The sequence below is a fragment of the Cucurbita pepo genome, chromosome LG10 (assembly GCF_002806865.2).
Source record: "Cucurbita pepo subsp. pepo cultivar mu-cu-16 chromosome LG10, ASM280686v2, whole genome shotgun sequence".
Classification (NCBI taxonomy): domain Eukaryota; kingdom Viridiplantae; phylum Streptophyta; class Magnoliopsida; order Cucurbitales; family Cucurbitaceae; genus Cucurbita; species Cucurbita pepo.
Window position 1 is genome coordinate 681,367 of NC_036647.1, and position 13,214 is coordinate 694,580.

A 13,214-nucleotide genomic window follows, 5' to 3' on the forward strand; every position below is an offset into this window, starting at 1 on the left:
AACTTTCACTCTTAGAAAGCTTGAACAAGTCGAAAATCAAAATCGAATCTACCATTCTCTTGCTTGCAAATTAGAAGAGAAAGAAGTGAAAATGATGAATGCATTAGAAATAACAATCAAGTTCAGTTGATCATCATCAGATAACACATCTCTATGCACAGATTTTCTTTACTCAGTTGAGAGTGTGGATGGGAAAAAAAAAAAAAAAAAAACGAAATGATACATAATGAGAATATTACAACAAAAAAAAAAATATATTGTAAAGTTAAAGGGCTCTTCCAAACTCCAGGGAGACAATTGGCAACTAACTCATCCAGCTTGGGGGAGTTTTCCCCTCAACCACCTGAGTTCTTGTTTTCATAATCTGTCTGTCTGGAAGCAATAGCAACCCTCCAGAAGTCTTCCCTAGTGGTCGAAAAGCAGAGGTTCAACATAATTCCTTTCTATATCTATCTTTAGTCTTGCTTCACCACTTGGCTGTAGAATTAATTAACAGTTCTTGAGTCCCTCCCACATCACAATCAGCTGGCAAGCAAATTATTTAATCTTTGCTGATTTTGAGACATACGATGATGTGGTAATCAAAATTATTGCAATCTTTATACTCTAAATATTGATGATGTGAATCAAAATTCCAAGCCTTCTGGATTCGTCTCATTGTAGAATATGGACTTACCATTTAATGAGGGATGAAAAGAATGACCAGCGAGATGCAATATAAACATACAGAAATTGCAGCTCCAGCAAGGAGATTATGCAGCAACCGTCTATTATCTTTTGTAGGTACAAAGGTAGATTTCAGTGTATTGGTTAATTCAAAAATCCGGAGGGACACCTGCAAAACAGAAAAGGTATAGATAATGCAAGATCGATCGTGAGTGTTAAGCAAGGCCCTCGAAGATTTTAGACTGCGAATGTTCTTACTATGACATAGATGGCAGTTGTAAGCATGAAGTTGAGCATCGGGTATTCTGGGATGATCGAGAGAAGCCACTTTGGCTGTCCATTAGACACATTCGATCTGTACGCCACAAGCATAAATTAGACTGCAAGTACAATAAACTATTTGTATAATAAACCCTAAAAATCATCACGTACATTTTCTAAAACCAAAAAGAATATTTATCCATGGAACAAGTTGATTTTTAGAGAAAAAAAAAAAACTAAGGATTGTTTCAGCAGTATGGTAGTAACTTCTTAAATGCTTAAAATTAAGAATTTATGAACAAATGCGAGTTGAAGGCAGCACGATGTAAGAACAATTCTTATCTTCCAGGTTTTAATTAAGATTAGACTTTGGTAAAAAAAGTAAATGATTGAGTAGTTATACAATGATCTTAATATACCTCAACCATATATGGAACTGTGAAATATAGGTCTCCAACGTTATCTTGCCAAGCCACCTAACAACACAATGATCAAATAAAACGTGCAAAATGAGGATTAACGCAATTGAATCTGAGCTTTATAGTTGACAGACGAGAAAATACATACGCAAAGAGGGTCAAAGAGTAGCTTCGCAATTGCTGAGTAAAGTTTCGTAAGCAAATGTAAACACTGGAACCACAGAAAGCAAACGAAACATTAAGATAGTTGCAATTTCAATGCACCCAAATTCCGTCTTTGCCAGCCATCGTGTGGGAGGATAAAAAAGATTATAATATTGATTGATGTAAATATAAGATGTTCAATACTCACGTTATAGGAATCCACGATGTGTAGGGATGATATTTGTTGTAAGTCACCTTGTCCAGCTTGTAAATGTACTCGTACCACATATAACCAGCCTAATCATGGAAATTAGAATAAGATCAATTGTACTGAAAGTATGAAAACAGATTATCAAACCTAAGCAGATAAAAGCACTCCAAATTATGCCACTTACTATAACAGAAACAGTAACAATGCTTGTCTTGACCGAAATTCTCTTCCTTGCTTCAGCTTCCTCCAGTTTCTCCATCCATTTTTCAACCTGGAAATTGAGAAAATTCAAAATTCAGTACCTGAAGGACCAAGACAGCAAGATCCATGAAACTCTGATGTCATCAAACGTTTACTAATTTACATTGGGGTGATAGTATGCATATATCATGCCGATGATCCATATATAGCGATCTAGACCAGATCTAAAATGCCACTCATGCAGTTTGGGGAGATCAACTTTTGCAGGATCAGTATACCCTGTCAATAAAAAGAACAGAAAAAGAATCATTATACTTCACATTATCAGATACGCAGATGAAGTAGCACTTCGCAAATAAACTTGTCTTGGGATCACCAAAATTAACCATATTCCATAAGTTGCACAATTCACTAGATAAAATTACACTAAAGCACGAAAATGACCAGTTAACCCAGCCATATATGGAAAGGGAAAACGTGTTTTGGATGTATTCTCATAAATAACATATTTTAGATTCTTTTCTCCCTTTCTTTTAAGAATGCGGTTGTCGTTCTTTTCAAAATCACGGACTTAAGGATAGAAATTTCAATGAGTGCAAACATCAATTTTTGCAAGTTATTCAATCACACCTTTCTCGAAATAATTTTAAAAACAAAAACAGGAACTACGTTCAGAACAGTTTTCTACTTGATGTCTATCAAATTATTACCTTCATCCGTTGGAGGAANNNNAAAAAAAAAAAAAAAAAAAAAAAAAAAAAAAAAAAAAAAAAAAAAAAAAAAAAGACCAACCTAAAAGGAATGTAAATGGACTCCAGATGATGTCAAAAACTCCAGGAATTTCCCAAACTGCAATAACCACAAGGAAGCAAGCAAGGATCTTTGCAATCATCACTGATCTTATCTCATTGTACTTGTTAAAAATTCCAAGAGCTCCATACACCATGAGAGTAAAAAGTGTATGCATCGGACAGATGTAGTACAGCATGTAGTCATTGGAAAGAATAATACAGCAAAAGGCAACAAAGAAATTTAGTCGCCACATCATCTGCATCAACAATTAGAAAAAGTCAAGCACTGCTGGTATCCTGGAAGTTCAGGGTAGAAATTCTAGAAAAACTTGAAGGGTGAAACAATTATGCAGCGCTGGTTATTTCTATCAAAAGAAAAGAGAGAGAGAGAGGGGGAAAACACCTGAGCAAAGCGTGCCAAGCTAAAATCCTTTCGAATATAATAGTAGGAGAAGTTTCCAAATCCAGTCATCCACACATAAGCAGCAATAAATACCCGTATGGCATTATAAATTTCCGTCGCAGCAAAATAATGGTACATTAAAAATAGAACCTGCAAAAACCAAAAAATGTATGAAGGCAATCACAATGTTGAGAAGCACAATAAACTGATTGATATGTACAATTAATACAAAAGAGAGCAACAAGCACGGGCTAGAATTGCCCAGAGACAAGGTTACTTAAAATCAAACAAATATGGAAGCTCTAAGTCCTGCAATTAGTACAAAGAATCAATTAAATTAAATCAGATGGTAACTTCTCTTTGGAATATATCATTTTTTTCCATCACGGGGAAATTTCTCTTCAATATATACCTGTCCCTTAACGTCTTGACCAAGAAGATCCCAACACTACATTTAAAATTATCTAATAAAGGTTAAGCATTGTACATAAGAGATATGAAAACATCTTCAGTTAAGGCAAGAAATACATCTTTTGACAGCTACAACTGCTAAAGAAATGACAAAAAGCATCGGCCCCTCACACTTCTTACTTAAACTTGCACCCATGGTTTCTTAAGGTAATTTGTTAACGGGTCATATCCTCATTGTAGAGAACTTGCCTGCATCCACCCTTTCCATTCCTCTGTTTGATGTCGATTTAGGTAAAGTATCGCCTTTCCAGAAAATGCTGATTTATCATTGTGTTTCTTCAAAGACGTCATTGCAGAAACAATGATGAGAAGGATGTAAAGAAAGAGGAAGAGATCCCGATTGTAATTCTGCTCAAGAAAAAACCATCGATAGTTAGCTGACTAAACTAAATTCCATCGAGATTCAAGAGCATCTATCAGTAAGTATGATTGTTTCCCTTCTTATTCTCTAAGAAACATGGTAATGTGAGAAATCTATCAGTTATATGGATATGTGGCAAAAACAAGTGGTTGAAATCAAGTCCCTATTTAATTGTGTATAGTGCAAATATATGTGCATCAAGTACAGAAAAAAGGCAGGATGGAAGGGAGGAGACAATCTAGGAAGGGCCAAGAAAGAATTGGAAAGCCAAACCCTGATAATTAATCTGAAAGAGCTTTTGCATAACATTTAGTCCAAGTTTATGGAAGTTGGAAAATATAAAGCAAAGAAGCTTACATCACTACACCAGTGTAATAAAGACACGGTGCACTTCTCAAACTCAAACTATCAGAACAATATTTAGATTGCCACATAGAATGAATTATAATCAAAATCCAAATACAGGTAGCCATTGGACAAGAGATAAGATCAAGTTCAAGCACCTTCTTAGAATCTCCCAATATATTTGTGCGGTCACATACGTAGAAGTACACAAGAATTGCCCCAAATTCAGATCTACAAACAATGGTCGACAAGTATGTGACTGTAAGCTACAAGTTTTTGTGTCACTACCTGCGAAATGCTAAATTAACAACTTACATTGCTCTCAATGTAGCCCGATTTTCCAGCAAGAAGGACTCATCTAATGTCAAAAACCTGAGTTATAAAGTTTGAGAAGTAAGGATGGTATTTGAAGGGTGTGTGAGAGAAAGAGGTAAAGAAATATATCAGGAAATAGAAAATAACCTGATTAAGTTTGTTTTAATTGATGAACTATGCAACTTTGCCGAGGCTGATCTTGCAAGGCCTCCTTCCAGCAAAGCAGCCTCATCATCTTTAACTTTATCTCCTTTCTCCTCACCCAATTCAACAAGATTAATGTCTGAATGACTGTAATCAAAGAAAGCAACAAGTTCAGAGACCCATGACCAGAAGACTTGATAAAAGTAGCAGATCTGACAAATGCATTGGGCGAGCAAAGAAATAACTAAGTTCCAGCTCAGCCTTTTCAAGAATGAATGAACTAACTTATATCATCGTCCATGGCGTGCATCGAAGAAAATTACTCACACTTTAGAAAGCAGTCGAGCCTTCTGATACTCTAGAAACTCTGAATATACCCAGGCAACAAAAACTGGAATCACGCCCAACAAAAAGGAAACCTGAAACAGAACAATAGCTTCTGATATCACTAACAAAAGCAAGTGGCGGATAAAAAAAAAAAACACATCAACATAAACATATGGAGAGGATGAGGATTTATTTCAGAGCATGTTCATGTTGCGTAGTTTGCAGTGTTTCCATAATTAGTTGTTTCTGCATTGGGCATCTAAACTAATTTTCACGCCAAGATCGATATAAATACATTGATTTCATTTGAGATATGAAGAAATTAAGCGGAGACTTCCCAATAATCAAAAAGTCGAAGCTATGACATCAAATTGTCAAACATTATTATCACCACCAACTCAATCCAAAGACACAATAAATACTTCCCCGTCCGATAATATTAATTACAACTGTACCATACATGGACAAATTACACAACTAAGCAGCACCCGGAAATAACAAACTCAAAGTTCCTTCGATTAATCTAGTAAATAACGAAGTAATTAAAGACAGTTGCAGGGCGAGAAATTGTACCAGGCCAGGCTTGATTCCCTCCGAATCCTCCATTCGAGATCCCTGTTAAAACCTGCCAAAATCAAATTGATCAAAAAAGGAACCCATCGCCTGAAATAGAATTATACAAAACCCCAAACTCCAAGCAACAAACATAGCAACAAAATTCATAAGAGACCAAGAAATGGAAATGCAGATCGAGAATGCCACATACCACAAATACACAAGCGTAATCAGATGCAGAAACTAGAGCCTAGCACATCCAGGATAAAATTAGAGAGAAACAAAACAAAAAAACAAACCCTAGTTGGCTAGTGGGGCAAAGATCCAACACTCCCCAGTGATATAGAAAAAGAAGGGAATGTCTTTGCTTCAAGATTGAGTAAAGAGAAGTCGATGGTGGGTCGTAATTGTTGTTGTTGCGACGGTAGTTCTGCAGTGGGTCGCTGGTTGTTTTCACTCTTCCTCAGATCTTGTCATCGCCAATCCCGATGTGGTTCCGTTCCGACGACAATTTATACAGTTGATATTCCTATTTCACAAAGCTCGCCGGCGTTCCTTTTTTTTTTTTTCTCCGGCTACAGATTAAGAATTAAGTTACTACAATACAAGCCAAGAACGCACGTTCGCGAAGAAAGTGACAATGGATTAAAAACGTAATTTNTTTTTTTTTTTTTTTTTTTTTTTTTTTTTTTTTTTTGACGTTTCTAAAAAAAGCCCTCGCAGTGAAGTAGGAAGAGGGCGAAAAATCGCCCGAATAGTTTTAAAAATTATGTAAAAAAAATAAAAGATTTTAAACTTATTGTTTCCTCTAATTTAGTTCTTTAATTTTAATATATGTTTAAATAATTTTATTTTTTTGACTTAATAATCGTATTCAACATCATGTCAATACTAACACGTTATCTCACATTTTTAAATATTCATATATCAAAATAAAAATAATCTAATTTAAAATTTCTTATTATTATTTTATAAAGACATTATTCTAGGAATTATACATTTATCCCTTTGTTTATCAACAATAATTGCACCGTTCATTTAGACGCCACTAAAATAACAAATAAGCTGCATTAATTGCGTAGGGAAAAAATAATAAAATATTTTCCCCAAAAATTAATAATACACATTAATGCCCATCTAATCAAACTATATTTTGATTCACCTTTTATGGGTATTGTAGTCATTAATTCTTAGGCTGACCTCCAAAATAATAATAATAATAATAATAATTTGACGTTAATTTAAAAGTTTTTTTCTTATAAGTAATCACCCCAACGTTTGATAAAAAATCTTTAAGACAATAATACTAAAGTGAGATCGATTATGTCATGCTTGAATAATTCTAATTCTAAATATAACTAACTACTGAGATTACAAATATAACTGAGCTTCAAAATTAAAACTCTAGACTTTCTATAACACAATTTTTATATTCTATTACTTTAATTAGCCATCGTGTAAATGTAGTATTGAAGTAAATAAAAAGTCTTAAAATACATTAAAGAAACACCGTAACTCTAAATTTTTATGTGACATGAATTACAACATCTTATAATAATTTAAATCGTATTTTGTTCGAACATTTATTGAATTTTATCCAATTTTATTTGTTAATAAAAAATTAATATGGCCATCTATGAGAGGAAACAAGAAATGTTGTTACCACTTACCCATAGCTAGATATCTAAGATTTAGGGAATAACTAATCATTTAAGCCACTTTAATATTCTTATCAGAAAAAATAAGCTCTTTATTATTAAATTATGGGAAATTAATATTTTAATATTAAAAGCTAACCCACCTTTTTGTCACAACTTTTTTGTTTTCATCATTAAAAAAAAAAATTTAATTATTAACTTCAATAATATTTTTTATTTTTATCTCCATCACTTAATTACTCTTAATCTAGAAATTAATTGATACTCAATACATATCCCTAGATCTTAAACTATGTCAAAGGAAAGAGAAAATTAATACTTCTCTATTTATTACATCAAATAACTAAATAATTTATCATCATCCTATAATTAATATATATATATATATATATATATNAAAAAAAAAAAAAAAAAAAAAAAAAAAAAAAAAAAAAAAAAAAAAAAAGAGGCTTTTTATTAAACAAATGAATAAAATAAAATAAAAAATCCCCAAAAATCGAGTCAAAGACGGAGAATTCAATTCAATCGTTTAAAAAGAACATTATTCCCCATCACCAACCATGGCTCCAATTTACATGGGTGGGAGCAAAGACCCGACCCGATCCACGAGATTTTTTGTCACCCCCTATCAATTAATTAATTATTAAAAAAAATTCACACGCCTCCGCTTAATTAAATTAAAAAAAATTGAAGAAAATAAATAAATAAAATGAAACTCAACTAGAGCCATAAATAATAACGATAATAATAATAATAATAATAATAATATTGAAAACCCTACATCAGAGCCAAATGTCAAAACTTTAATTTCTATCTCTGATCACAACGCCAAATCTAAACGGCGCCATTGTTGTATGTAAAATGCATGCAAGATCGATCTTGCCAGTTTTTATGTTTATCCCAACAACGATAATCAGACCATATGTACACGACATGAGATTGTCATCAAAACCTCATTCATGGTTGTCGGTTCAAGAACGGCGGCGCCGTCGGAAAAATGTCCTGCAGAAGTCCGTAGTCTTGTTGCCGTCCGTTATAAGGATAATTGAAGCTGCTGCTTTGTGAATAAACGGTGTCACCACCTCCGATGGGCTGGTTGTTGTTGACGGAAGTGTTGTTCATCAGCTGTGGAAGATACCTCACGCCACCGACCACCGGCATTGGTGCCAACATGGACGGCGGAAACGCGCCGCTCACTGCCGACAGGTTCCCCCTTAACGTCGCGGGAATTGGGTGATTGTGTTGCCCTTCGTACGTCGTAATTACTATGGATGGATCTTCATACGATCTCTCCACCCGTTTCTTCACTCCGCATTTCTGCGTCGTGCATCTGTAATAGCTCCTACAAATAACATACATGTATTCCTTACTCATGAAATTCATCAGTAATAGCTCCTACAAATAACGTACATGTATTCCTTACTTATAAATTCATGATGAATTTCAGACAATTTTAAAATTAACCCTTAGACCCAAAATTTAATTTAAGTTTTGAAGAACAATCAAATCAAACCTAGGATAAGCGCTGTTCTTGACAGCCTTCTGTCCATATTTTCTCCATCGATACCCATCTTCAAGATGATCGACCTCGCTCTTGGTCATGAAAGCAACTCTTGGCTCTCTTTCTTTCTTCTCTACTTTCTTCTTTGATTTAGCCCTGTTGGTAAGAACACCCACCCACCAAAAATGAAAAAAAGCTAAACCCTTTAAATTTAATTAAAAAAAAAAAAAAAAAAAAAAAAAAAAAAGCATATTCGATTGGTTTATTACGTTTTTTTTAAAAAAATTAAATAGGACGAGGCTAATTGATGTCCTGAGGGATTACACTAACTTCACATGCGTGTCATTTTTGCCTCGTTCTCATTGGTGCCGTACAATCTCAACGTCCAATCATATTCCGCATTTATTTTTTTCCATTCTAATATTTTTACGCGTTTTTTTTTGTTATAATTTATTTTTAATAAAATAAAAATGAAAACTTGATGAAGTAGGGCCCACACTACTTATAAACTTTTAATATATATAAACGTTAATGTTTTGTATTTTTTGACAATAAAATAAAAAAAAGAGAAAGCAAAATATAATGTGAGCATTCCTCTCTTTATCGATCGAGCTATTTCGCTCCTGTGTGCTCTCGTAAAAGACTAAGTCGGTCATTGGGTAAGATCCGTTCTTGCTCGTGACGTGNAAAAAAAAAAAAAAAAAAAAAAAAAAAAAAAAAAAGACATACGCGGTCTTGGAGCTCTCTCCGCCGTCATCCATGTCTTTGATCTGCTTATCCTTGTCTTTGAGGGAATCATCCTCGTCAGCTCCAGCATCAGAGGAGGAGAAGGAAGCGGAGGAATTCATGGGAGTCCCCGAAATTTCATTCGAGTAATCCGAGGACAGCTCAAAAGCTCTGGCTAGAGACTCGTACTCATCCAAGCCTGTTTCTGAATCACCCAACCCACCGTATCCAAAAGGGCTCGACAAAAATAGATCTTTAAACATTTCATCTGACATGGAATCAGACAGAAGAAGAACAAGAAGACCCAAAACGACGACGTATAAGAAGAAGAAGAAGACGAAGAAGAAGCTATGAGGTTGAGGGTTTTGGTCCAGGCTTCAGGGTTAGATCGTCTTCTTGTTATATATATATATATAAATATAAATATATAAATAAACTAGAAAACGAAAAGTGTTTAGGTTTGAATTAGACTAGCAATAATAATCATTCTATAAAGACCTTTGACGAACTGGACTCTATTATTAATAAATTAATTAAAACTATATTCTTCTTCTTATTATTATTAAGGTCTTGAAAATATATTCATTTTCGAAAACAAAAAAATAATGTTTAGTCAAATTAATTAATTTTAATTAGAGTATTATGGATCATAATCTTTAACCTCTGCTAATATATCAATAAATATTAAAATTAGGTTAACAAAATTAATTATTACACGCAATGTAATTTATATGCATATTATTTTGAGTTTATTATATGCGATTGTTATTAATAATAATAATTTTTAATTTTAATGAGTAGAGATATGAAAAATAAAGTTTGGTGTATTAAGGGCTATTTAATTAAGACTAATTAATTTTTATTACGCCTAAGAAGGGCTATGTAACTTTAAACTCGACTCCATAACTTCCAAACAAATAAATTTCTCTCTTTTTATTTCATTAATATTATTTGGCTCATTTAAAGAAAAACATAGTTGACCTTTTTCTATATATAATTTAAATATATTTTTTCATATCTTAATAATTTAAGCATGTTTGATAATGATTGAGTATTACTTAAACGCAATATTTCAATTTTATAAATATTTTTTTAAAAAAATATTAACTTACAAAAAAATATATATCTTCAATATGTCAGCAAATTCCTAAATTAGAAGGCTGGACCAATCGATATTTTCAAAGCTTGTTAAATGGTAACAAATATTATTAATTCGGTAGGGATGAGTGAATATGAATTGTTGTTATAAAGTATTAAAATTATTTCTATTGTTGATTTCAATTAAAACAATATTTACAATATCATTCATAAATAAAAAAATTTGTAATTATATTTTTAGAATAATTTTAAAGTTTAAAAATTAAAAAATAATTGTGTAATTTAATGTAAAATGATAAAATGGAGAATAAAGGAGAAAGTTTTGAGTTTGAAAAGGTCAAAGGCACAATTTCAGAAGTGGAAGGTAGCGCGTGAAATATACGTCGCAGGAGAGCGAGTGGATGAGGGTGGCATGCGTAATAGTCAGTCACGAGGGGCTTTAAATCGAGTCTTTGGTCAATAATTCAAACTTTTGATTTAGGAAAAAGAAAAAAAAAAAAAAAAAAAAAAAAAAAAAGAACTGAGGGAAAATGGAGTTTGAGAGTTACACGTGCCCCAACTGGCACCGTCATTTGACCGTGGATGAAACTACATGTCGGCAAATTAACTGAGCCTTTTTCCGCTGCCGCTTTCCTTACACGCCTCTCCAAAACGACAGAACGTGCCTACTATTTTTATTTCAATAATTTTTTCAGAATTTAAAATTATATATTTAATTGGTTTAAATTACATTTTGTTCATTTATTATAGTTATTTTAAAACAACATTTTATGTATTTAACCTTTAAAAAACATATTTTTTAACCTATAAATTTTACCTTTATAACGTCAAATATAATCAATTATTAAACAAAAAGAATAATGTGATTTAGAATATATATGTTCAATCTTCCGTATATATATGACCATATATTCTTTATATTCTTAATTCTATACCATTTAAATTTAGTGCTAAGAATAAATTATAATTAGTGGGTTGGTACTTGAATTTCAAAATAATACACAGACAGTTTTATTATATATATATTGGATTAAATGTGATTGTAAAGGTTCCGTATGTTTATCCTATGTCGAGTGGTTGAATTAATTTTAATGTAGGTGTGTTATACGTATGAATGTATGGATTTAGATTTGTAATTTAATTTAATAAAGTAAATAAGAAGAAAATGTTGGGAAACATAATATAGTGGGGGCATCGGACAATGTGTTTGACATTGTGACAAGGCAGCCCACCTAGGTTTGACTTGGTCAGAAAAACACCAATTATATTTGAATATTCAAAGGTTAAAAAGCTGGTTTGTCTTCGGACCAAACCTAGCTGGCTTTTTGTTACCTTTAATTCATCTTTTTATTTGTTTATTTATTTATTTTAATGTTGGATAAAAGTACTCCCAAATTTTAATACATGCTTTTGTATGCAATTGAATGGACTTTTTGCGTTTACTAAAAAAAATGGCTATTTTGTTTAATTAAATAAATAAATTAATAAATAATTGGTATTGTTAGTAGTTGAGATATGCACTTTTGACCACTAAAATTGCTGCTGCCTTTTTAATTAATTACAAGAAAAAAGAGTGTTCCATTTTACACTATCAAAAAATGAGGCTTTATTTACTTGCTTTCCAACCCCATTTATCAACAAAACTTTCTCCTTTCATACACATTCAAACATATTTCTATTATCTTCCAACATGTTTTTTTTTTTAAACTATTTATATTCTAATTTTATCAAATCTCTCGTTAAAAGAGATAATTATAATCTTACCCACGTAATAATAAATTTATGAATAAAAGTATATAATATATTATTTTTAAAAAATTAAGAGTATTAGAAAAATAGTATGACTGCATGAGTAGGTGTTGCCTACGTCATAAGTATTATATTCCTCAAAGCTCGCTCATACAAATGGATTAAATAATTATAAGACTATGATATCATAATATTGAAAACTCATAGAAAATTCTCTAAATAATGATGGTTTATTATTATTATTATTTTGGACTGTATATTTGAGAACATTTAAGAGGGATGAATGATCCTCTCCTAATTATGTATCGAGTCAAATAAATTTTGTTTGATTTGTTGAATTAGAATCAAATTTTACCAATTTAAAAGAGAAATTTGAATAAGATCGACGTTTACTTCAAAAAAGATGATTTAACTAATTTAAATAAGCGTGAATATGACGCAAATTCGCTTGATATTGTTGACATTTAAAGAAAATTGTATTCGAAGATAAGCAAGAATAGTGATGAGCAAATTATTCCCATTTTTTAGAAAGATAAGTACTTTTTTAATAAACATTTTATTTAATATAATAATTTGTCACATTTATCTTAATAATTAATTTTGAAGTTTCCTATAGTCTTGATTTATTTATATATTTTCACTCTAAGAAGTAAATACGAGTCATTTTAATTATTTATATTAAAATATAATTAAGTGGTATTGGGTTAGTTAGTTTAAATCTCGGCCTTCGTATGCATGACGTAATATTAAAAGAAATTAAAAATAGAGAATAAAATATAAAAACAAGGAACCATATCTACTCCACTAAGGAAAATTCAAATGGGCGATTAAATTAAAGAATTAAAGCTGATTAAACATAAATTTTATC

General features: G+C 31.7%; 2 protein-coding genes across 6 annotated transcripts; both read right to left on the reverse strand.

Moving 5' to 3' along the window:
• Nucleotides 1-77: 77 nt before the first annotated feature.
• LOC111804549 (protein REDUCED WALL ACETYLATION 3) lies at nucleotides 78-6,231 on the reverse strand. 5 transcript variants are annotated; one of them, XM_023689400.1, is made up of 17 exons: nucleotides 5,826-6,231; nucleotides 5,633-5,684; nucleotides 5,060-5,151; nucleotides 4,736-4,879; nucleotides 4,589-4,645; nucleotides 4,432-4,504; nucleotides 3,757-3,915; nucleotides 3,097-3,246; nucleotides 2,695-2,950; nucleotides 2,066-2,181; nucleotides 1,886-1,972; nucleotides 1,699-1,787; nucleotides 1,495-1,557; nucleotides 1,347-1,403; nucleotides 925-1,021; nucleotides 677-835; nucleotides 78-525 (listed from the first exon to the last, which is right to left on the reverse strand). In XM_023689400.1, the coding sequence occupies exons 2-16, from the start codon at nucleotides 5,663-5,665 to the stop codon at nucleotides 680-682; spliced, it is 1,629 nt and encodes a 542-aa protein (XP_023545168.1). In that variant the 5' UTR covers nucleotides 5,666-5,684; nucleotides 5,826-6,231; the 3' UTR covers nucleotides 78-525; nucleotides 677-679. The 5 variants fall into 5 exon arrangements, with proteins under 5 accessions (XP_023545168.1, XP_023545167.1, XP_023545169.1 ...); XM_023689399.1 differs by having other exon boundaries at nucleotides 78-551; XM_023689401.1 differs by having other exon boundaries at nucleotides 78-477; nucleotides 5,826-6,230.
• A 1,826-nt stretch (nucleotides 6,232-8,057) lies between these two features.
• Nucleotides 8,058-9,868, reverse strand: LOC111804258 (probable WRKY transcription factor 71). Its single transcript, XM_023688994.1, has 3 exons — nucleotides 9,503-9,868; nucleotides 8,786-8,929; nucleotides 8,058-8,614 (listed from the first exon to the last, which is right to left on the reverse strand). The coding sequence occupies exons 1-3, from the start codon at nucleotides 9,772-9,774 to the stop codon at nucleotides 8,230-8,232; spliced, it is 801 nt and encodes a 266-aa protein (XP_023544762.1). The 5' UTR covers nucleotides 9,775-9,868; the 3' UTR covers nucleotides 8,058-8,229.
• Nucleotides 9,869-13,214: the final 3,346 nt, after the last annotated feature.

Bases quoted from the DNA above. Each gene is read 5' to 3' on its own strand.
- LOC111804258 (XM_023688994.1), bottom strand. From the start codon at position 9,774: ATGTCAGATGAAATGTTTAAAGATCTATTTTTGTCGAGCCCTTTTGGA. The intron at 8,930-9,502 runs GTATGTCTTTTT...TCTTACCAACAG, and splicing joins GGAGAGAGCTCCAAGACCGC to GGCTAAATCAAAGAAGAAAG. The intron at 8,615-8,785 runs GTTTGATTTGAT...TGTTATTTGTAG, and splicing joins AAGAACAGCGCTTATCCTAG to GAGCTATTACAGATGCACGA.
- LOC111804549 (XM_023689400.1), bottom strand. From the start codon at position 5,665: ATGGAGGATTCGGAGGGAATCAAGCCTGGCCTG. The intron at 4,646-4,735 runs GTTATTTTCTAT...TTTATAACTCAG, and splicing joins ATTAAAACAAACTTAATCAG to GTTTTTGACATTAGATGAGT. The intron at 1,558-1,698 runs GTGAGTATTGAA...CTGTGGTTCCAG, and splicing joins ACATCGTGGATTCCTATAAC to TGTTTACATTTGCTTACGAA.